Here is a 23118-nt window from a genome sequence, read left to right as displayed (position 1 = left end):
TGTTTAACCTGAACAAAAAATGTGTTTTCCCAAGCAGTCAGTCTCAGTTCCCAAACTTAAAGGCTGATCTATTCTTGTTTAGATCTATTTTTACCAAATAAAGATAGGCTCAGGAAAACCCAGGTTTTCAGACATGTAGAACTAAACGACGCAGTTCTCACAGAAACTTCACCTCTCTAAACTATATCCAGCTACAGTTTTATTAATGATAGAATTTGGTAAGGAATAATACGGTATCTGTGGGATTTTCAACACCTATGTTGAACTGCACAGACACTAATACCCCTTCTTCCGTAATATCATTTAAAAATACTCCGGAGAGCTTTAGAAGACCATGGTTTTGTAGGACTTTCCGGAGCAGCCGCCTGCCCTTGCTAGCCGTGCCGGGTGAGGCCCCGCGCTCCCGTTCCCGCTCCCGGCTGCTCCCTGTGTGCGTGTGGCAGTGGGCTGCGCGCGGGCCCCGTCCCCAGCGCCCGCCGCGGCTCCACGACGCCACGCACCTTTTTCCGAAACAGCTTGCTCAGAGGCGTTGGCGCAGCCGCCGCCTTCTCCTTGGGCAGCTCCCTGGGGCCTTCGGGAGCTGCTCCCGCCGCCGCCGGCTGCTGGGCTGCGGGGTCAGGGCCTTTTGCGTTGTGTTTAGTTGGTTGAGGCTCTTGAGAGGATGGAGCGTTTTTTTCTGCTTTTACAGAGGTAACTGGCTGCTGTTCGGGGCTCTAGAAACAAACCCATAGGCAATGTCATCAGCACCACTGGAAATGCGCAAGTAACAACAAAATCAGAGCACGTTCCAGCACTGTTCACCAGGGGTAAGTCCACACTGGACTGCACAGGACATCCAAAGCAGCGAGGTGGATTTAACCACAGCCCCCTTACGAGCTGCACTGCCCTGTCCTTTTGAATGAACTAATGTCTTGAAAAGAGGAAGCAAATCGAATAGCAAGCCACCCTTCACGACAGAGATGATAAATAGATAATGAAATTAAAACACTGTCTTTCAGACTGAAACGAACAGTGAGAGTAATTACACTTCGACTACATTCATCACACAAATAAATCATCGTACTCACTTTGGTATTAGTTGTCTGCTGGGCCTCTTTTGCAGCCTGAAGGGAAAAAAAAAAAAAAAAAAAGACAAGTCCATTGTTGGCAGTACCAGCCCTCATAATTGTACAGGTGAGGAATTTATACAGGCCTGTGTCACAAGTTATTTTATTTTTAGTGAATGTTTGAGAAAGTCCTGGCTCCTGCAACCATGGAAACTGATCTTTTAACTTTACCTGACCTAAAGGGATTGTCAGCTTGTGTCCTTCTGCTCATAGATACTTGGAGCCCTGTCCTGAATTGCTTTGTGCTCACTCTGGTGTGTTTACAGTTCCCCATATTTTTCCTTGAGAACATCCATATATTTCTATTTTCCACAGGTAAGACATTGCACAGGGTTTTAAGATATTGGCAGAAATTTTCTGAGCTGGATCTGCATACGCAACACTCAGTGCACACAAACAAGTGTGAGCCAGGTCTTTTCCACTGAGAGAATTGTATTCCAGTCCCGGACGTGCTAAAGTGTCCCTTCAAATTGGGAAACTTTGCATTTTGGAAAGCAAAGTGTGGGCCGACGTGTGCTACGGGGCAGGTTAGCAAATGTAGCTGCCCTTTGCTATCCTCTTTAAAGAGACCCTTTCATTTTACAGACCTGATGCAAGCAGTTTTCTCAGGATGGATTTGCGGCTGTATTGGGCCCTCTTACAGCCTGCTTTTGTCTCAGTTTCTGCATTTAGCTGTAGTTAATATTTTTTGCATGTTATAAACAAGCACATAGTAAAATAAAAACATCCTTGAGTGTTTATCAGTTCTTGCAGCCAAATGCTCAGTGCATTGTCTGCACTCAAATATCAAGATAAATGCACGTGTGGAAGGTTGGCCGTTGCCTTCCGAGTTGGCAGCATAACAAGGGTAGAAGGCAACAGCCTGGTTTTGTGCTGTCGCCCAGAAGGCCCACGTTGGGTGGAGATGCTCCAGGAGATGCAAGGCTGCCCAGGACCTGGTTTTGTAGCGCTGAAGCAGGAGGTGCCGCTCTGCAAAGAGCAGCTCTGTGGGTGCTTGAGGATTCTTTATCCAATTCCCAAACTTAATCTATGCTTCTGGATGGATAGGATTTTTTTGCATGTTTCTTCATCTTTAAGTGTTTCTTCTAATTTTATCAAAAATAGGAAGTCTAGTTGGTTGAACTCATTTCCAGCTAGTGATAGCGATCAGTATATATTGACTCTAACTTACAGCCAAGGTTATACTGCAGGTATCTGAGTTACACGGAAAGAGGAGCAGCAAGCCGCAAACCAAAGTAAATGCAGTTTGAGCACCACTGGCTTTAGGCAGCTTGCCACACTCCGTGGAGACTTCTTGAAAGAATAGGTGAGAGTTGTTTTGCAGGAGCCAAGAACTTCTTTGTGGTTAGCTCTCCTGGACAAAATCCAGAGCAAGTGGTACAAAGCAGTGTAATGCCACGAGCTGACTTCAGTAATAAGCTGAAAATAACTGATTAACTCTTTTCTTTCCCATCAAAATCCCTTAAGTCAGTAGAGTTATAGTGCAAAACCAGCCTGCAGTGTGAGACAACATACATAAATGGAAGTAATAAAATACACAGAGGCGCAGCGGTCAAATTCCATCCAAACTCATTCTTTAAGGTTGAACAGCCAAATCCCACTGCATCAGGCTGATTTTGTGGATTTATAGGAGGAACTATGTTGCTGCTTGAAAACAACATTATGAGTTTTAGTACAGTTATTTTACAGTTAGTATTTATATAAAACACAGGACACTGAAAAACAATATTTCTGATGGTTTCCTTAAGCAAATGGTTTAATATACCAAGAAGCAACATGGTAAAGTGCTTAAATTTGAATATGACTACATAGATTTAATTAAAATACTGATAACTTCAGATAAAGTGATTCACAGCCTAACCACCTAGTTGGCACATTCCGGGCCTTTCAGATGAAGGCTGTTAGAACTGCACCTTTTCTTACTAGAAGTGCTAACTTCAGGACTTGCCTGGCACATCAACACTCCCATTTGCATTTCCACTTTTAGTCCGCCGTACAGGCAAACTGTGAACTGCATTTTAATCCAGCTCCTTTACTATTATATATCACACATGATATACCTGTTGCGTCTGCATTTTATATCTAGAAAGGGAAAGCTATGTAAATAAGTTAAAAACTTCAACAAAGGCCACTGTTCAAAAATAACGAGAGTTTTACATGACACGGCATCTGGCTATAAAGCACGGAGCTTTTGCTCTTCTTTGAGATATTGCTTGCTTTCTAGACCCAAAGAAAAGTACATAAAATTCTATTAATTAGCCTGATGAAAAATCACCTCTTCCAACTGCTCATCCCTCAAATGATCAAACTATTTTTTAGAAGTGGTATATGGTGACATTTTTATCTCAAATATAGGAAGACAGTGGAAAGAACTTTTGTTTTGAAAATATCTTAGCTTCCCTCTGTCTTGCTAGTATAATCCCTGATTATAAAGACCCCTACTCACCAAAATTTCTGTGTGGGTGTTTTGAATGAGCAATAAATATTAATTACTTTCCTCCCCCAGTGTAAGGGGCTCTGCTTCTACATTCCTCAGGCTAAAAAAAAGCTGCTGTTCCTTCGCTCCCAGCCACAGAACATCATTACTTATATTGTCCTCTGCTGCTGCTCATGTAAAACCTGGAACCCAAAGTTCATCAAAAGTATTTAATGACTTTTTTCATAAGAAAATGTTTGCATGAAATGTGTGTTTTTCTCAACTTCTAAATTATCTATGAAAGAAAAAATTCCTTCCAAACTAAATTCAGAATTGAATAATTACTACTTTGCTATATTTTCAGAGGAAAGTCAGTATTTCTGATGGAAATTTCCAACCTTCTCTTCCATTCGTAGTGCAAGTTCAGGAAAGCACTAGTTTTAACCACATGACCACGTGAAGTCAATGCGGATCTTGTGGCCGTAACCATAGCTGAATTGAGCCCTCAAACTTGTCTTGTAATTGAAGTAAATATACATGTCTGCATAATTCATTGTTTGTCAGGACCTCCTTTCTTCTTTTTAAAGTGTCCAGTTAGTTTAAAGGGTCCAGTTTTAAAGTTTAGTTAGAGTTAGTAGTAGTAACATGGCAGGTACGTAAAACAAGTTTAGAGGAATTTTTCAGAATCCTGGATTCACAGATGGTATACATAGAAACGTTTCCCATTTAAAAATACTGCTTTTATAATGCAGTCTACAGAAATGCTCATGCCATTAGTTTGCAAAGTGCTGAACAGTTGGCCAGATTCTGATTTCAAATATCCTTCATTCTGTGACAGGAGCCATCTGTTACTGCTCAGGATTCTGCTCGTGCTAGAATTTCATACAGACCTTATGCCTAAAGAGTTTGCTAAATGTACTGTGCCCCAGTTTGGGAGACTCCGGCTTCTTTTTCTTGGCTCCCTTCGTTTGGGATTCAGCAGCTGTCTTCGGAGCGGGTTGCCCACCATGGCCTTTATCCACTTTGGAGCCCTTTTGTACAACATCAGTCACACTTGAGTACTTGTTACCAAGTTCACATCCTTTTGTTCACGAAAAGCATTCAAATACTCATGCATGTTGTGTTAAATATTTCCTTTGTGTCCTGGATAAGAAATTTGTATTTCTGTTCCACATTTTTTACTTTTTTTTTTCCTTTGGGATGAGTAGCAAAATAAAATTTAATATATGCATTTGACAAATGCTTTGTGTTTCACTAGGGCAATGCAGTTGATTCAAAATTAGATCAGGATTTGCCCCCTGCTTCTTCATTAAATTGAAACCCCAATTTAATTGAGGTTAATTTAAGTTTAAAATTGGGTTTAATTTACACCTCAGAGCCTGAAGCTTGTTTTGTTTTAAATCCACAAGTAGCCAGTTCAATTTGGGACTATTTGTGGGTTTAAATTAGGCAGATGTATAAATCCTTGAAAATATCTTTATTCTCATTTGTATTGTGGTATTACAGAGACTTTAAAATGTGTTTTCTACAATGTATTATTTATGAAAGGGGCAATATGAATATTAATGATACATTCATTATTTATACATACTTGTATACACATTACATAAAATATTACAGATTTGCATTGGTGTTCATGGAACATGTTAGAAATAAAAGCATCAGAAACAGTAAGATAGGCTGATCCCAACACTCTTAGGTTAGAAAGCAGTGTGTTTTCTGTGCTCCCCATCATAAATGTCTGCAAAAGGCTTTGGTTTTGGGAGTCATCTCCCACTGCAGTTAGAAACAGGATCTCTAAAAACCTAGGTATGACACTGAAAAATCCATTACAAAGCAATATAAACTAGAGAGGAACACATTGACTGTGCAGGGAAAAAAATGGCTATTTTTAAAGACAGGAGCAGACTCTATGCAGCTCAGTGCTGACTGAGTTACCCTAATGAAAGTAAAGATGGTGTAATTAAATACTTCGGAGTCTTTGCAAAAGTTAAGAAACATTTTGCTAGAATATTCCATGTAGATTTTCATTCTAATTTTCTTTGAAAACTGCAATACTTCCTCAAAATTTTGTTCTTCGGATTTTTTTTCAAATACTCAGCTCTCCACATTTACCAGTGCTAAGTTTTCCTATTATGAATATTTTTCCTTCTTCCTTTCTTCTTTCTTCTGCACCATTTTTACCATTCTCTATAAGTGGTAGAAGAAAAATATGCAGAGGTGGAGGAGAGCAACACACACCCCCATATCCAAGCCAGCTTAATTGGGTTTCAACAGCTAAACAAGTTAATGCAGGTCTCTGTTCTATGGCAACTGTCCTGTGTGTACCTCATAATATGATTAATCACAGGTAATGAGGTAGCGTTCCTTACTCTTCAGCGCATCCCAGTATCTCGTTTTAAAGCCACAGGAATCCATTGTGATTACCTAGTCCAAAGGAGGATCTCATCTAGTTCCTATTTTCGAGCATCCTGGACTTCATTCTCATCTCCCTTAAATTCATCTTAGGCAATTTAGTCCTGATTTAATTAAGAAACAGACTCAATTTGGGGAAGAAGTAAGTTTCTTAAATTATATTTCAATGAAAAATAACTTCATTCAAATCTTCACCCTCCAGCTAATTAACTTGTATATTTGCAGACTTTATTCTCATTTCTTTTGCACAGAGTTGAGAATTTTCCTTGACCTACAAAAACACCCAACTGCAGAATCTTCCTCTTCAGTACAAATTATCGAGCCCTGTGGTTGACCACACCTAATAAGATGCTTCCTATAAAATGCTTTAAATTATGTAGTTAGAATGAAACAACAACCTCAAAAGCAGGATCTTCTCCCAGCATGCCCAGAACTGTTCTACTCTGTACGTGGGCCCTTTTGCCCTAGGAAGAGGCAAATCAGGTCTAAATTGGCTATTTCTCCCTTCAGTACTAGAGTACTGCTTTAGTGCTACACTTTAATAGTGTAGCAATCCCAGTATTTCCATTCAATTATGAAATTAGGTAATAGAAAAGGGTCCATTTAATGGTACAGAACAGATATAATACAAATGAATAAGCAGTGCAGTTTCTAAGCTGATCCTTTACAGGTTTTTGCAAATTCACGTTGCTCCCAATAAGTTTGACTGAACTATATATTATATAGGCTAAACTTTTCTGTTTACGTGGATGAAGTGACAATAATATTAAGGCTGCATCCATACTATTGAAAGCATGAGTTGCTTTAGCCAGCTGATTAACTCAGAGTTGCATCTTATGAAAGTTCTGCTTCAAAACCCAACAAGCGCATCCTGGCGCTGAGTTCAACTGATGGCACCCGCCTCTGTCCCCGGGAGGAAGCCCTGGTGCTTTGGCAGGCAAAGCAGGAGAGGCCCCGAGCTGCTTTCTCGGAGGAGAGGAGCAGACTCGCTGGTTCTTTTGGCACACGGGCGCGCGGGCGGCAGCGCCGGCTGCTCCCTGCGAGGACGGCCGCGACGCGGACGCCAGCGCAGCCAGCGGCCACGTTCTGGTCTCGGGAGCTGCTCGGACCACGGGAAGGGCAACGCCTGCCTTAGGGCCGCACCGTGGGCACATCCTTAAAGAACTAACTTACGGAAAGGAAGTTAAGGAACTTAAGGAACTAACTAACGGAAAAGGTGACCGTTTTCACAATACGTAAGAGCTGAAAGTAGTCTAATATTGTAGAGAAAAGTTAACCTTTTTAATATATTTTCTCCTGAACAAAGGGGAAATGGATTTTAATCTTTTAAATTGGGAATTCAGGAAAATGCCAGCAAAGATGAAGATGTTCTTTGTGAACCAGCCTCCCCCTCTCGTCAGCGCCGCGGGTTTGCACATGCTGCTGGTGTCACCGTCACCGGGGCGCGTTCCCCCTCGCGGGTACCCGGGCAGGCCAGGCCCACGCGGCACCTTCGTTTGGTGCTCCGAGCGCTGCAAACCTCCCGGGACAGCGAGGTTGGACACTGCCTCTGCAGAAACCTCAGCCCGCACAGCCCATTCCCACAACGGGGCTCCACGAGGGAAGGTTTCTGCAAATTTGACAGCCTGTGTAAGATCTGAATAGTGCGAAATATCCACTGGGCTAGAACACAAAATTTTGAAGCCCATAGTGATTTTTATTACCTAATGATTTAATTGAAAAATTATTTCCTTTTTAGCGTTTTATCCTTTATGTGTTTAAATTTTTTCTCATGCATTGCTGGAAAAACATACTTATTATAGTCATAAGAAATACTTATAAAAGTGCTTTTAGTCTGGCAGCTCCCACTTATACAGTCAGCGATAACTCTTATAGGCCACTGAGAGCATCAGAACATTGAAGGCAGATTAATACAAGTATTTTCTGACACATTTCTCTCATTAAAACTACTGTAAGCTTAGGCACTGCCCTAACGGTGGGAAAAGAGAGGGGAAAAAGTCAGAGTACCAATAAATGAAAGCGTGTTTCCAGTTCATCATCCACATTACAGAAAACGCTACAGTTCTCACCTTCAATTGCAATGTTTGGAATGAAGAATTACACTTTATTTATATTCATCTTCCTTTCAAACATATTTAGGGATTTTTTAAAAGTTATTACTACAAATGATAGCTTTTATTGGGGGTAAGAAAATCATCAAAACAAAGAGCAAAAGCCTGTGTTAAAAAACACTTAATGACCAGTGATAGAGCAAGGAATCTGCCTACCTTGTCTTCAGAATCTCTTTTGGTGTCAGCTTTGCTTGGGGAGACCTTAAATATACATGAGAAAATAAACAGTTACACCCAGCTCAATCCTTCAGAAGAAAAGAGTTTGAAAGTTCATCTATTAGCTTGAAACTAGCCGTATTTTCTATCACAAGGTAAAAACTGCATAAAAATGAACTTTCAGAGATGTTCAAGGTTTCAGCATTCGAAGGACGTGCCTGTTGAGACATGCGAAGGACCCAGGACAGCTAAATGCCTCCAGGCCTGGAAGTGACTCTAAGAGCAGAGGAAGTTCTCTGAATAAACCGTCATTTACCAAACTGAGCTATGTCTGCACATCTCTCAATCTCAGATCATTCTTTAAACCATCTGTTCAGCTTCATAACATCCTTGGTGCCTGCAACAGTGAGCGTGTGGCATTTAGCTAAGTATGTCCACATGGGATTTCTGTAAGTCCTCCTAATTTAAAGCATGGCTAGAGATGAAAACTAAAAACTTACCAGTGTTTTAAGGAAACTCATGACAGAATTGTCGTTGTCAAGTGCAGCGGCTGCTTGAGGGTTCTCCTGTTTTACCTCTGCCCTTTCAGGTCGCTCAGTGCCGGCACAGTTGACACCTGCTGCGTCCTGCTGAGTGTCCTTTTGGTTGCAGTCATCTATCTCCTAAAAAAGAGGGCAGTTTCTTCAGTTCTGGCTTGCTTAGTTTCCAGTGGAATGTAAAAGTAACATTTGTGACTTGCATTATGTTGCTCGCAGTCACAACCCTAATTCCAACCATACTTCTCCAGCCTACATGTTTAGAACAATTGAGCATTTATTCATCTTTCCCCTCTTTTCTAATATATTCAGCATTTGCTGTTGGAGGAACATTGTTCCTAGCTATGAAGTATCAGAACCACCAGCAGAGCTGCATTTTGCATCCCAGACACCACCACTTTCTTTTGAGCAAGGCAGAATTTGTGAATAGGACCAAACACTGATTTGGGCTTTTGATGTCCCACTGTCTGAATGTACCATGCAAAGACTGGTTCAGATACTCTGTGTTCTGCAATTCCAGAAATAATTTTTATCTAGTAAACAAACATGATTCAAGTTAAAGAAAAGCACCAACTCAAACATGAGTAATTTGTTTGAGCCAGATTCAGAGAGAGAGCTGTAATCAGATTTACCAAACCTAAAACTGTTTTGGGGCTCAAGCACTCATGTAGATGATATTCTTAAGGTTACTAATTTTCTCTTTAGACACCTATGGAGGATCCTGTGTTTTAAAGAGACTTTTGGGCCTAGTTGTTGGCACAAGTGCAGAGAGCTCAGCACCCCTTCACACTCAGCTTGCTGCTCCGGCCACTTCTTTCCTCAGCCTGCACAGGTAAAGCTAATGCAAACTTGGTGCAAAATAACATTTTGATACTTCTTCAAATCCTTTTTAGCATTTCGCTTTTTAATATTCCAAGAACACAAAATCTGGCTACCTCCAAGTTTGTTATCAGTAACACCCCTTCTCCTCCCTTTTCTTTATCTGTCCTATTGTAAACTCCCAAGGGCTGAATCTATCAATTATTATTAGAGAAGCAAACTGTGAGCATTGATTTTGGTAGGGGTTTGAGACATTCCTGAATGAGCAGTCATTAACAACAGCAGTAGCAAATGAACACCCCAACCACTGAAACAGCCCATGTATCTGCTCACTTCAGACACGGCACTAGAGAAGCAGTTGGGCACTAGGAAGCTGCAAGCCCACATTACTGGAAAGGAAAAACAGAGACCAGAAAAACAGAGTTTGAGTTTGTCCATTTGTCAGTGGTTCAAAATACTGTCTCAAAAGACTGCTTAGACTTCTAAATGATGATAAATATATATATACATTTAGCACCAATTAGACATGCTTGTTCAGTGCCATTTTTATTAGAGGATTTTAAAGTTGTACCCTGGAGAACCTTTCCCTTTACTGAGGGATTTAAAAATCAGCATTTGTATGGGATTTACTTAGAACAGGTTTCTGTAAGTAACTCTGGGAGGGAAGAGCCTAAACATGCAAAACTCACAGTTAAACCTTCAAAGGGCTAGTTTGGCGCCAGGAAACACGTGCACAGAAGGAAGGGCCGGGCTCCCTGCAGCACGGAGGGAGTTAAAACCGCAGTGTTTTACTCACAAGAACAGAATTCTTGTCTCGCTCTCTACCCACCATTCCCTGGCCGTGCCCAGCAAGGAGGCAGCGCCGGCCAAGGAGCCTCCACAGGCTGCTCAGGAGCTTCTCGGAAGGGCCACGTCGTGCGGCTCCCAGCCAGGGCAGAGCTGCTGCAGGAACGGCCTGTTTGTTGGGCCGGGCCGGCCCCTTCTCCCAAGGGTGCCACCCCAACAGCTCTGGTCACACGCACAAGAAATGCTGCCTTTATTTCAGATATTAAAAGGGCACCAAAGCAAGAGGCAAGGCAGTAGGGAAGCAGGAGGCACATACATTGCTAAACAAAACTAACTTCAGTCATAAAGTCCTGATTCTATACAACTCAGCAGCAGTGGGTCAGACATTTAGCCTGAATTGTTCCTTTCACGGGAGACATTTGCATATGCAGATCTATGTATGCATTTGCGTACACATATACACACACACACACAGAGGGCAGTTGCAGAGGTGCCAGTTCTCAGCATTGCAGCAGTACCTGTCCCGGTGCCCCTCGCTCCTAGGTGCCCCTCGCTCCCTTGCCCAGCAGATGTGAGCAGTGGTGCCAGGGGCAGCGCTCGAGGCATCGCCCAGCCCTCAGCCTGAGCGCAGGGCACCCAGCGCAGCCCCAAAACCACCCGCTGCCCTCGGGGCTCCCACGCCGAGAGCCCCGAGCCAGGGCTCCTCTTGCAGCTCCTGCCTGTGGAGATGCCACTCAGACGAGGTGGCCTTTGCTAGATGCCGTGATCCACTTTGGGCTCCCTTGGGAATACGGCGGTAGGAGGGAACGTGGGTTGAGGCGCTCGGGGTGTGAACGAGGGAGGGAGAATGTGGAGCCTTGCAGCCCCCAGGGTTCAGAGCCACAGTTGGCAACCACAGCAGCCTCTGGAGCAGCCACTCAATCTGCTGTGCAGGGCCCTAGAGACAAATAGGAGTGAAGGAAAACTCCAGAACCAACCGAGGAGAGTCCGCATTGGAAGCTAGCAGATCCTCTGTCAGTGTTCAAATCATGTCTTTTGGGGTATTAGACACCTGAAATACTTATACTGTAATTTTAATTCAGTCATTAGAGAACTTTATCAAAAGCACATATTCTTGCCAGCACTTTTGTTTGTGTGAATCACGGCTCAGAGAAACATTTCAAGCATATAATTTATCTTTTCTTTGGCTTAAATAGTAAATGCTTCATGAATTCATGAATTCTGTCCTTGTTTTAATTATGCTGTGTTCTGAATGTAGTTTTGTAGACCACAGAAAATAAAGACTGGTTCACCAAACACAGAATGTTTGTGCAGCTCCTAAGCTGCAACTGCAGAGCCTCTCTCTTACCAGCAACACTGTTTGTTATGTGTTGGCACAAAATTCAGGGAAACTTTGCTTTAGCTCTTATAAATATTACAAACCATAATCCACCAAAAACAAGAAAAATCTGTGTTGGCAGCGATATCTGGATTTTTTAATATGATTATTATTTGGTTGCAGTTTGCAGTTACTACAGTAACAGCAATTAAACTAGAAGCTGTTTGGTAAATCAGATGGAATCATTCTCTCATCCTACATGAGAAGTAGCAACTTTGTAGGGAACAGAGAGCAACTGTGCTGGAAGGCAGAGCCAATGCCTTTGTTTAAAACAGGAGTTAAGGCAAGTTTGGCAGTGTGTCACAAGTGCTTAGTCAATATATTATTGCCAGGAAAGGTCTTACCAGCCTCCTCCCCCCCAACACACACACATTTATGAGGGATAAAAGACAAAAGACATGCTGAGGAAATTAAAGATAAGCTTAAAATTCCATGCCCCATCATGGTCCTGCCACTGTCATTTACACCAAATAATGTAGTCCCTGATTTTGTGAGCTCCCAAACACTTTCAGCCTCTTGGAGCCCGTGTGTGAGGACTGGACGGGGCATTTGCTGAGCGGGAGACTCGTCCAGCAGCAGCCCCGGGCGTCGAAGGCTGTTGTAGGGCTGGGACCCTGCAAACACCCACACGCAGACCAGGGAGAGCCTGCGATTACCAGATTATTCCCATTAGCAAAGCTTAACATATGGACAGGTATGAGGTGAAGATTGGAGCAGAATTCGGAATGAATAGGAAAAGCAGACATCACTGTCATAAAAAAAGAGGTCTGAATGAACAATAAAAATGTTCTCAGTATTTGTTTGAAGTAGGGAAGAGGGACTGAACTTTCTTCATTGCCTCTCTCTGCCCTTTGACAGTTGCTTGGTACATCAACTTGCACATTCTGTATTTTGCGATCACAACAAAATAAAAAATAAATTATAAATTTTGCCTTCAGTTGCAAAAGTAGCAGTTTTGATGACTCACAGGCAAAACTTATCTTTCATGTGTACTTAAAATCCTGCAAATGTTTTGTTTATGTTGAAAGCCTTCAATCTGAGTGACCATAGAGAATGGCACTATGCACCGAGTAGATTATTATTTACACGGCTCTCTACATAGTGAATGACTTGAGATGCTAGTAGGCTAATGCTATAGGTTCTTGAAGTGCAAGTATATAGCTGAGATGCCTGTGAGGGGTGCCACTTTTGGAAGGTAACAGTCCAAATTGCAAGTGTTCTCACTCTAAAACCAAACTTCAGGGAATTCAAATCAGTGAGAATGGAAATATTCAAATTTGAGCAGAAGATAGAGCAGCTTTGCTAGAGGAATAGAAAGCAGAGAAGCCTTTAGAGAAAAGCTGAGGTGATGCCAGGGCAGAAGGTGCCTCCTGCCCGTGCTGGGCGCTGGCGAGAGGTGCTGCTCACGCACAGCGTTGCTGGACGGGCTGCACCACGGGCCTGGAAAGCAGGCTCGGTTAGTGGCCCACACTGCTCGGTTAGTGGCCCACGCTGCTCGGTTAGTGGCCCACGCTGCTTGTTCCCCCTCCTGCTCCCCGGATTAGCCCGCATTTGAACTAGACCGGCGAGGGGTATGAATTGACTGTGCTCCCGTAAACCAACGACAGTTATGCCACTTTGCCCAGGAAACTGCCTTTTTCGGTAATTTAGTGATTTTAATATTAATCATGTGGCATATTTGTCTTTCTGGCAATTTTGTCATGCTGATGATCCTGAATAAATAACAAATTCAGTAATACCTGACTTTCCTCCATTGCTGTCTCCCACTCTGCATTAGATGAGACAGCATCAAACGTAACGATGGGTTGTGAGCTGCAGAGCAGCCACAGGTGACAGTGCAGCTCCGTGCCGTGCGGTTGAGCACACTGAACTCCAGGGCTTGCCACTGCTTCCCGTCACTAGCGTGCCAACTTACCCACTTTTTTGCTTTGCTTTCTCCTACTGTAAAATCATTTCTAAGAGCTATATTATTCCCTTGACAAAAAATAAATTAAAAAAATACAAACTTGCAGTAACTGTGGGTATCAAAAATCATTATTGCATGTTATTCTTGATTCTGGTACATAGGCTATGCAACAAGCAGCTATTGATCTAGAAAGGTATCTTATTATCATGACAAAAAAACATGCCAAAGCGTTTTAGATCATCCAGTGTCAAGCTCCAAGCCCCTAAACCATAGGATTAGGATTCCTGCCAGCATTTTGGTTTCCGTTCATAGCCAGCTGCTGTTTGTCGTCCAGACTACTGGAGCACGAACACAGCTGAACTTTTTGTGGAAGTACAAATGAACTTGAGCTCCAGGCCAGGTGCCGGCACTTAGGAGCAGACACCAGAGCCGACTCCTCTGCCAGAGATGCCTCTCCCAACCCTCCGGGGGCTCCTGCCTACGAGTTAAGGGTATCACTGCTCCATCCGTACAGGCATCCTGACACGGAGTTGTCCTGCACCTCGCATATTCCTAAGAGACTTCATTAAGCATGAAATGGATATTCCTGTTCAAACACTTGCCTGCCCCTGTGGGACACTTCTTGACGTGCTCTGTAATCCGACAGCCTCTTTTGCCAGGATGCTTCCGTCAGCAGTGTCTGCAGCCTGCCCTTCCTCTCGGGTATCAATTTGTGTGTTACTCCTTTCCTTTTTCTTCTCCAGTTTGAAGATTCTGTCAAAAAAGGTTACTTGTTTGGGCTCCGCCCCAGCCGCATCCTCTCCCTCAGGTGTCCCCGGTGCTGCGAGTGCCTCTTCCCCGCGCGCTGCGGCAGGAGGGGCCTGGGCCAGGTTTTTATGGGAGCGTCGCTCCGGCGCAGCTGCCGCGGGAACCTCCGCGCTTTGACTCGCGCCTTTGTTCGCCCCGGCCGCCTCGGGGCTGACATCAAGTTTAGCGGATCCAGCTGATGAATCTGGAGCTTGATCTTCAGTACGCCCTGGTACAGGCCATGAAAACGCAAAGACAGAGCGGGATTTAGCAGATGGCATGGCTTGCTTGGCACCGTTCCCCGGATTCTTTCCGCCTGCATCGGGAACAGAGCTTATCTCCATTGTCTTCGGGGAAGAAACAGCCACATTATCCCGTGCAACACTTGCCTTTGCATCCACTACAAACAGAAGCATAAAACAGTAATTATCCACCACAGCAAAGAAGTTATACTAGTAGTACAATTAATCATGGTGACCCCGCTCTTTAATAAACTAATTCTGAAACGTGCAGCCTCAGGGAAGACCACACACTGTGTAACTTCTTTAAAGATCCTATTGTTTCGCTATTCAGAAAAATGAGCTGCAGCTCATCTCTTGAACCTGCCTGTCTGATTTCTTTCCTCTCTGCTCTTTCTCATTGAGGTCAGTGCAAATTCTATGTTCTCTGCCCTGCTGTTGCAGTGTCAGTGGCTGAGGTTTGACTACTTGGTTGAGCAGGCACACAAAAAGCAATGCCAATGAACTCGGAATCTTCATTGTTTTAATTAGGTGGACTAGAGGATTCTGTTTTATTTTTATTTATTTATTAATTAAAGAGCGATATGCAAAAATTGTTGATAATGCTTGAGACAAAGTTATATATTAATATAACACTTTCCTCTGTGAAAGCTAAATGGGAGTAGAGAATGGAAACAAAGGAATGATTTTGTTTCCTGGCTTGCCCCAAAGGACTTTGTAGCCATAACTTCTTTTATTCATTTTTCCAACACTGTTTCTTGCCTTGTTGCAGCCTTGCTATAGTACTGTTTCTCCTTGCACCTTTCTTCTCTTGTCTGTATTTTAGTGCCAATCTAATTTGAACAGTTTAGGTCAAACTTGAGCTGTGTTTTATATCCTTGTATTTCTGACTTTTTACCCACAAGCAATATGTCTAATAATATTTTTCCCCCAATAACATTCTCACAAATAATTTTCCATTGCGTACACATGACCATCATACTTCAGAGGTGAAAAAAATCCATCATTTTAAGACTTAATATTTCAGTGGCACTTTGATCACAAGTGAGATGAAACTCCCTAGCACTGGATAGGCAGACAGGAGAAGGGCTGTGTTTTTCAGAAGACAAACAAGAGGCAGAAGAAAGAAATCTCTTATATCTATTTTGCACATGGGAGACTGAATCACAGACATATTATGTAGTTCGAAACCCCAGTAAACAAGAGAAGCCTTGTAGAGAGGTAAGCACTACAGCTTCCCCTCGGTTCAGCTTTTCTTCTTTACATTTTACTGGAATATATGTCTGGTTTCACTGTCAATCATCCCCACAGCATGAATTTGGATCTAATTATAACCGTGCAACACTGTCAATCTCAAACTGACTTGTTAAATTAAAATTTAAAAATTGTCAGATTCAGTGTGAAACTGAAATTACTTCAGATAATTGTAACTGTCTTCAGTCAATATTATGCCCTTCATACGTCACTGTATATCAGAGATGAAACCCTACTTTCCAATAAAATTTGACTAAAATGCCTTTCATAATACAGATTCAAAGTTCATTTAAAAAAAAAAACTTTTAAGATACGAAATGCCAAATTTTAGATCACAGATTTCAAACCTGCCAGTTATATTTTGCAGCAAGATTACACCAACTCAGTAACTTTTCCCCTGGGATTTATCATGCTAGTCTATGTGCCGGCATTAAAAGCGATGACCAGTATGTTGTGCTCCCTTTCTTATTATTGTCTTGTAATGGTGCTGAGGGGCCGCGGTCATGTCCCTGTGCAGAACCAGGACGGAGCCAGTTACAGGTAACTTTTTGATCACCACTCTTTATCATTTAAGGCCACTAAGTATCAATCCTTAGACTTGTGGATTACTATACGAAAAAGGACTGAAGCACCAGTTACTTCATAGCTGGAAACCTGGGAAGCAAGCTTTGGAAAAGCAAACAGGGACATGCAAGGCAATCCCAGAAAAAAGCAAATGTTTCCCCAAGCCAGAAAAAAACAGAAACAATATCCATTGGAAAATAATTGTAACAGATACAGAACTTCTGTTGTATGTCATAGATAAAGTGAAACACAGGAAAGCTGTATTTAGTATAAAAATAGGTATGTAAGCTCATCATTAAGAAAACCAAGCAAAAAGAGGCTCATGAACCGATCAAAATCCTTTTATCTCTAATTGTCGTGGAAGGAATGAAAGACCTGGAAAATATCACTGGCATGAGCTCTGCAGCATGTCTCTTGTGTCAAAACAGTTCAAACTGCTTCAGAGAAAGTCTGCTCAGCCACCAGGCAGAGCAGATCCCACCACTAGAGAGGAGTCATTATTGTGGTGGGCTGAACAGAAGAGTTTGACTCATGCCATATTCAGAGAAAGCTGAAGAAAACAGATTTTAAGATTGCAGTGTTTGGATGAAAATGTTCCAGTTTTGACAACATCATTCAACCTCTCAAAACATTTCATTTCAGCCTTTTTTGTTTCCACAAAGTCTGTTTCATTTTCATTAAGAGTCGCTACCGTTGCTTGTAAATGAACAAAGATGTCCACAAAGATCTGAGAGGATCTTCACAAGTGTCTGTTTGCAACTGATTCTCTTCCGAAGCAGCTGAGTGAAGCTTAATTCACCTCTCAGTGAATTCACTGGCCCTTGAACCCTGGCTATGGCAGAAAACCCAACTCCCAGCACCTTCCTCTTCTCCAAATTCCATCTATTTTAAAGCACTCTAGTCCTTACGGCCCAAACACAGCTTCCACTGTTTCACCTCTGTCACTGCCACTTGTTGCATTTATTCATATCGAAACAGCTACAAGCCAGACAGCTGAAAGTGGAAGAAAGTTATTTTTTAGAGAGCCCATGCAATTCCCTCCAAGATTACTGAGAAATCCAGAGGCAGTCAGGAATGGAAACAAAACTCCTACATCCTGGGCCAGTTGTTCAAGTAGATCAAACCCACTCACTTTGAATGAGGTTAGTCTGAAGCTAAAACTCCATGCACAGTTTACAGCACTGCTGTGAGACTGCATTTCACACCAGCACACAGACATTATCCTATCGACTATCTAACACCAGACATTCTGAAAATGAGTCGAGAGGACATTAGCTAAAAACATGGTTAGCAACTCTGGCTATTTTGAATACAAGCCAATTACTAGCAGGTATTTGGTTTAGCCATGCAATTATAGCAATGCAGCAGTATCTAGTTCCTAGCAGCTCACTGATAATTAGAGACAAGAGACTTTAATGGCCATGATGGAGCCATTAAGGGCTACAGGCAGCATTTGGCACTATAAAAAGTCCATCAATGTAGACTAGCTTGATGGGCCTATAATAGCTCTGAGCAAGTTACTGCAGTGAATACTGCATTTAAAGGAAAAAAAAAAAAGAATACCTAGTTATAGCAAAGTGATTTTTTTCTACATAACATTTCTGATCTATTTTTATATATACTTACTGGGCAGTTTTCTTTCCTTCCAGTATTCCCAACTGAGTTGTTGTCATAACACTAAGGTAGATGATAGAAAATTCTAATCTCTAAATACATATAGTACTTGTGTGGGAGATATGCCAAAATGCTTCACAAAGTGATTGCGAGGAGGCTAAATGACTTGGAGTTTTCAGAATGATTACAGCACTCTGAAGTAAGGCCATCTCCCCCTGTCCTAACAAAACCTGCACTGATATTCCTTTGCAATCTTGCTTGGCAGAATTTCGTGCAAATACTGGTGAGGGTGCATTAAGGCTCTCAGAACAGTATTGTTGCACTAAATTAATTAGCACTGGTATTTACCTGAAGCATTTACTGAAAATAATTAAGACAGAGAAAGAGAAAGGAGCAGAAGGTTGGCAATAAGTATTCTTAAAAATAATCCATTGCATTTCACACACTGCATGCACAACAGTGTTATTGCAACACAGCCATTTCTTTCACATAGCAGCTGGTAGCAGAATTTGCTCGATCAGATTTATTCTCTGAACATCACAGGAACTGCATCGTAATTGAACTTTTCTTCCTGTGTGATATTTCTGTTCATGAACATTGTAAATCAGGTCACTGTTTCAAGCATCTGCCTATAACGACAACCCAAAGACATTCTTCAAATCTTGTCCTGCTAATGCATCTCTTTCCCTGATAATCTAATCCCAGAGATACGCTGCTGTTAGTTCTGCCTTCCTTCTCCGATTCTGCAGTACTTTATTACTTGTGTTTCAAAAGGTAGGTTCGTTAGGTAAAGCTTCATTAGCTTCATTAGGTAATGCATGATCTAATTTGCCATCCTTTCTCTTGCGAAACAAGGTGTCAGGAAGCAGCAGTAGGGCAGCACTGCTGTTGAAATGATTTTAGGGGAGGAAAAGCTGGATGTTACCACAACCTGATAATCAATAGGAGCAGGAAAGGCAAGTAATGCCAAGAACCCCCGAGCCCGCGTGTCAGCCTGTCTGAGCAGAAGCAGCAAATGCAGGAACCAGTCACCAATCTGCTCGCCCAGATGTGGAGCAGATGGTGATGGGGCTCTTCCAAATAGCATGACTTCCTCTGGTCAGATTAAGTTAACTCTCTGGATTCTTTTTTCCCCCGCTATATTAGCAGATATAGGTTTCATAGACTCATTCATCAATCGTCCTGTTTAATGCACAGCACATGGGCAGGTCACTGGCAATCAGGGAAACTCAAACTAACAGGACAGAGATTACAAATATACATCCAACATTATTAATGAAATCCTCTTGCTTCACTTGCGTCTTTTGAGGCAAAGAGGTTTATGCCCTATCCAGAAATGTTCACTGTACAAACATAAAATTGGTCACGGTGTTATTTCATGTACTATTTCTTTCTAGAAATACTATCAACCACACTTTCTGAAGGAATAGCCATCTCTAAACAGAAGTTGCACTTCTCTATCACAAAAATCTAGACTAAATTATACAAATCAGTGAGGTTTCAGGAGTATCATTAATGATTTTAAATGCTTTTTAAATAATAAAATTAAAATATGGGTACTAGCAATTTTTCACTTTTCCACTTGGTATTTTAATTGATTTAGTAATTATATTTATTAGCTAATCTCTTTTAGTAAAGCAAAGCCCTATACTTCATTTTAAATATTAAAAATAAGAAGTACACATATCTTCCCAGTCTTCAGGTAGTGTAAAACTTCCAGCTTTTATTTACTCCACAGAACCATCTTGTTTTATGGCAGCAGAAAAAAATTAGATCTTTGTTCCCTTTAATATGCAACCATTGACTTATTATAGGTAGATGGCATTAGGAAATTAGCCATGGAGAGGGGATTCTGAACCATAATCTGTATCATCTGCATATCTCCATATACTCTTTGATTATTTTTTGGAAGCTTAGTTTTTTCAGCTCTATATAACAGACTAAGAGGTTTCTTTTAAGAATGAATAATAGAATAATATTTTCTTTTCTTACAGAGATTGGAGAGAATTGTTGGCTTTTATTATGTTCTGAAAACAGAAGGAAATCCAATACAAGGAAAACACGGATCAAACGAACGTGGCTGGAGCTGCAGAGATGGGATTGGAAGCAGGGCTGCTACCCGTGAGTGCTGCCTGAGCACACAGCTCAGCGCTCAGTCAGGCTCCAGGACTAGCAAGAGGTGGTAAGAGAAATTAATGAGGTGCCGAAAAGCAGGGAGAGAGGGAGCGATCTGCACTGAGAGCAGTTGCCCATGAATCTGTGGAGACAACCTTTCCAAACACGTTGGAGCCAATTTTCTAGTGCTCAAGCCATATAGTTCCCAGCAGATTTCAGAGTAAACACGGAAAGCGGGGCTCAGCGGCTGGCGGGCAGCTCGCCCAGGGAGCCCAAGGGTCTAACCACCAGTGTGATCGCTTCAACCTGGTGCTGTCCTGCCAGCAACACCCTCCAAATAGGTTTGAAATGGGAGGTGCTAAAGCAACTCATACCTGTCTTTATTTTATTTTATTTTTGATCCTTGTAAAGAATAGCATTTTATGACAGCCTAGCTATGTCAGATACCAGCTACAGGTTCCAGGCTAACACCCACAGTTTATACATAATAAAGGCATATCAAGTTGAGCTTGTTAGTTTACAAAGAAAAAAAAATTCTCCACCCTCTTGCTCTAGTTAAGCAGGCAATAGTTAAATAACATCTCACACATCCTCTAACAATAATAGGAAATAGGTGGTCTGGGTTATAACATTAGTCATTTATGACAGTTTGAATAACTTCTGGTAAATAACACTAAACTTGAGTTAATATTATTATCAGCCTTGCCACATTCCTGGCAGTCACATATTTAGCTCTGTAAATTGTGCCATACCCTAGATTCTCAGGAATTCAAATATAAGCAGCTGACTTTGCATTAGATTCCATGTATCTTGCTGCAGATGAGACAAACATTCTGCTGTTTTGGAAAAGCTCTACAGATGAGCATAAGATAGCTTTTTTTAAAAAAATCTCTCTTCTTAGGTACATATAGTCATGTACCTGAAGGGCTAGATCAATAAAATCCTGTTATTTCAGCTGCCAGTATCCCTTGGAATTCTTTTCTCAGGCTCTCTACAGAAGTTAAACAGCAAGAGCTCATTGCTAATCAACTCTGTGTTAGGTGGTAGGAAGCAGTGGTCATTCCTCAAGCCCAGTACTGGCTTTTCTGTCCATCCCCAAATGCCCCTCCTTTCTTGCAAAGCTCTGTACTGCTCTGCACTGCTTATCTTTACACATCATAACGATTCATTAGGCAATTTCAGGATAAATCTTCAAATCTGGAGTACATTATTAACCTTTTCACGGAGAAGATGATAGTGGCTGCCTGTACAACAGACCAGTTTCTGCCAAGGCCCAGCCTGGCATCCACTGTTGTTTCAGAATGGGCTAGGCAGGGCATGGCACTCTGATCAACAGAGCAAATATTTTCCTCTGATTCCTCTACAGCAGTTGGGGAATGTTTTAAAGCTTAACTAATTTCGTTTCTAGTCCACATAAGTTCAGATTCCTTAATCCATTCAGTCCCCATTCTTCTTCTGATCTTTAGCAACAGCTAAAACATGAGTTCCTTGTCTAGCGTGTACCCCACGTGAGTATTTATCACTGGTTCAGCAGAACACCCTTTCTGGTGGCGAAGGAACGGTGACCGTGCCCTGCGTCCCGGTACGCACCTTCGCCGTTCAGTGTAGGAGCAGCCTCCTGAACAACCGTCACGGATCCATTCGTAATATTGGCAGGGGGTTCAGATAGAGCCTGAAATATCAAACGATACCGTGCTCAGCACTGTGTGCATGGAGGGGTTTGGAAACCATCGGCGGGGCTGTGCATGGTCAGGGGAGGCGGGAGCAGGCGGCTCGCTCACCTGGTAGCTCTTGCCTGTGCAGCTGCCGTCTCCTTCGGCTTCTTCTGGGACACCCACTGTGTTCCCCATCCTGGCTGCAGGGAAGAAGAAAAAAAACACACTTTTTTTTCTCCTTAACATGAACTTCCTGCCTAATTCAAATTAGGAGGTAGCAAATGATGACTGACTGTTTTCTAGTTCTTATTTTCAATAAGAATTTCTAATTTCTTATTTCTACTTAGCCCCACCTGCTTTCCCCAGAGCACCCTGGTCAGCAGTCTAGGGCAAACACGCTCAGGGCTCCAGGCTACACACTGAACATGGCACAGATCAACAAACTCGCCTTAGTTATTGAGGAAAACTGCATGTGATTAGATTGGATTCAGCAGATAGTAAAGGTACATGGAGTTAGCAGTCACAAGGACCATGCAGGATAAAGTAAAAACAAAACAAAAAGACAAAAAAAAAAAGTGAATTCCAACAATTTGGAGGGAGTGTTATATTTTTTCTGTGTTTTCTGATAAAAGAAGGGAGAAAAGAGGCAATATGTAAAGAAATCATGCACTTAAACTCTGAAAATTAGTCCCTGTATATCAGGTAATGATGTTTAACAAATCCTCGGGGAGAAATTCTCTCCTAACCTGTGGCTTGGGAATACTTGGCCTGCTCTGCACTCACTGTGCCTTTGGACGGCAAATTCTTTAGGCCAAACATGCTCCCAATATAGTAGCAAGGTGGCTGAAGGGCAAACCTGGATGAAGCCAAGAGGAAGGTCCCTATTGACTTTGGCTCCGGGTCTGTGTGTGCTGTTCAAGCTAAACAAGCAAACAATAAGGAGAGATTATTCCGAGCCCCACCTTGGCAGAGGAAGGTCTCCAAAGGGGGGAAATGCAGCCAGGACCAGCCTTAGCACCTACGTTGTGAGATCTCCTGAGCAGGTACCGTGGGTGCCGCATGCTGTCCTGCTTATTATTGCTCTGGTTTAAGTCTGCGTGGATTAGGTATAGAAGAGAGCAACTTCTTTCTGACCATTTTAATTAGACAGTCATTGACTATTGGAGAAAAGGAGGAAAAGAGGAGTTTTGCTAAACCCCATTCATTAGAATTTGAATGTGAGAACTGAGAGGACCGGCTCCTTCCAGCCGACATCCCCAGGT

General features: G+C 42.3%; 1 protein-coding gene across 1 annotated transcript in view; it reads right to left on the bottom strand.

Annotated features, from left to right (window-relative positions):
* The window catches only part of BCAS1 (brain enriched myelin associated protein 1), a 44546-nt gene extending 22474 nt beyond the window's left edge, over nucleotides 1-22072 (bottom strand). The window contains exons 1-8 of the mRNA XM_010223548.2: nucleotides 21983-22072; nucleotides 21792-21873; nucleotides 14232-14815; nucleotides 8705-8866; nucleotides 8205-8249; nucleotides 4413-4553; nucleotides 1068-1103; nucleotides 501-713 (exon numbers count right to left, since the gene is read on the bottom strand). Coding sequence (XP_010221850.2) covers nucleotides 501-713; nucleotides 1068-1103; nucleotides 4413-4553; nucleotides 8205-8249; nucleotides 8705-8866; nucleotides 14232-14815; nucleotides 21792-21873; nucleotides 21983-22051 — 1332 coding nt within the window. The 5' untranslated portion in view covers nucleotides 22052-22072. The remainder of the gene's footprint in view (nucleotides 1-500; nucleotides 714-1067; nucleotides 1104-4412; nucleotides 4554-8204; nucleotides 8250-8704; nucleotides 8867-14231; nucleotides 14816-21791; nucleotides 21874-21982) is intronic.
* Between the last annotated feature and the right edge of the window lie 1046 nt (nucleotides 22073-23118).

Source organism: Tinamus guttatus, unplaced genomic scaffold, assembly GCF_059628265.1.
Source record: "Tinamus guttatus ecotype Peru unplaced genomic scaffold, ASM5962826v1 Tinamus_guttatus_pri_ptg000027l, whole genome shotgun sequence".
NCBI lineage: Eukaryota > Metazoa > Chordata > Aves > Tinamiformes > Tinamidae > Tinamus > Tinamus guttatus.
The sequence above is the reverse complement of the archived record's forward strand: the minus strand, read 5'-3'. Positions and strand labels throughout refer to the sequence as shown.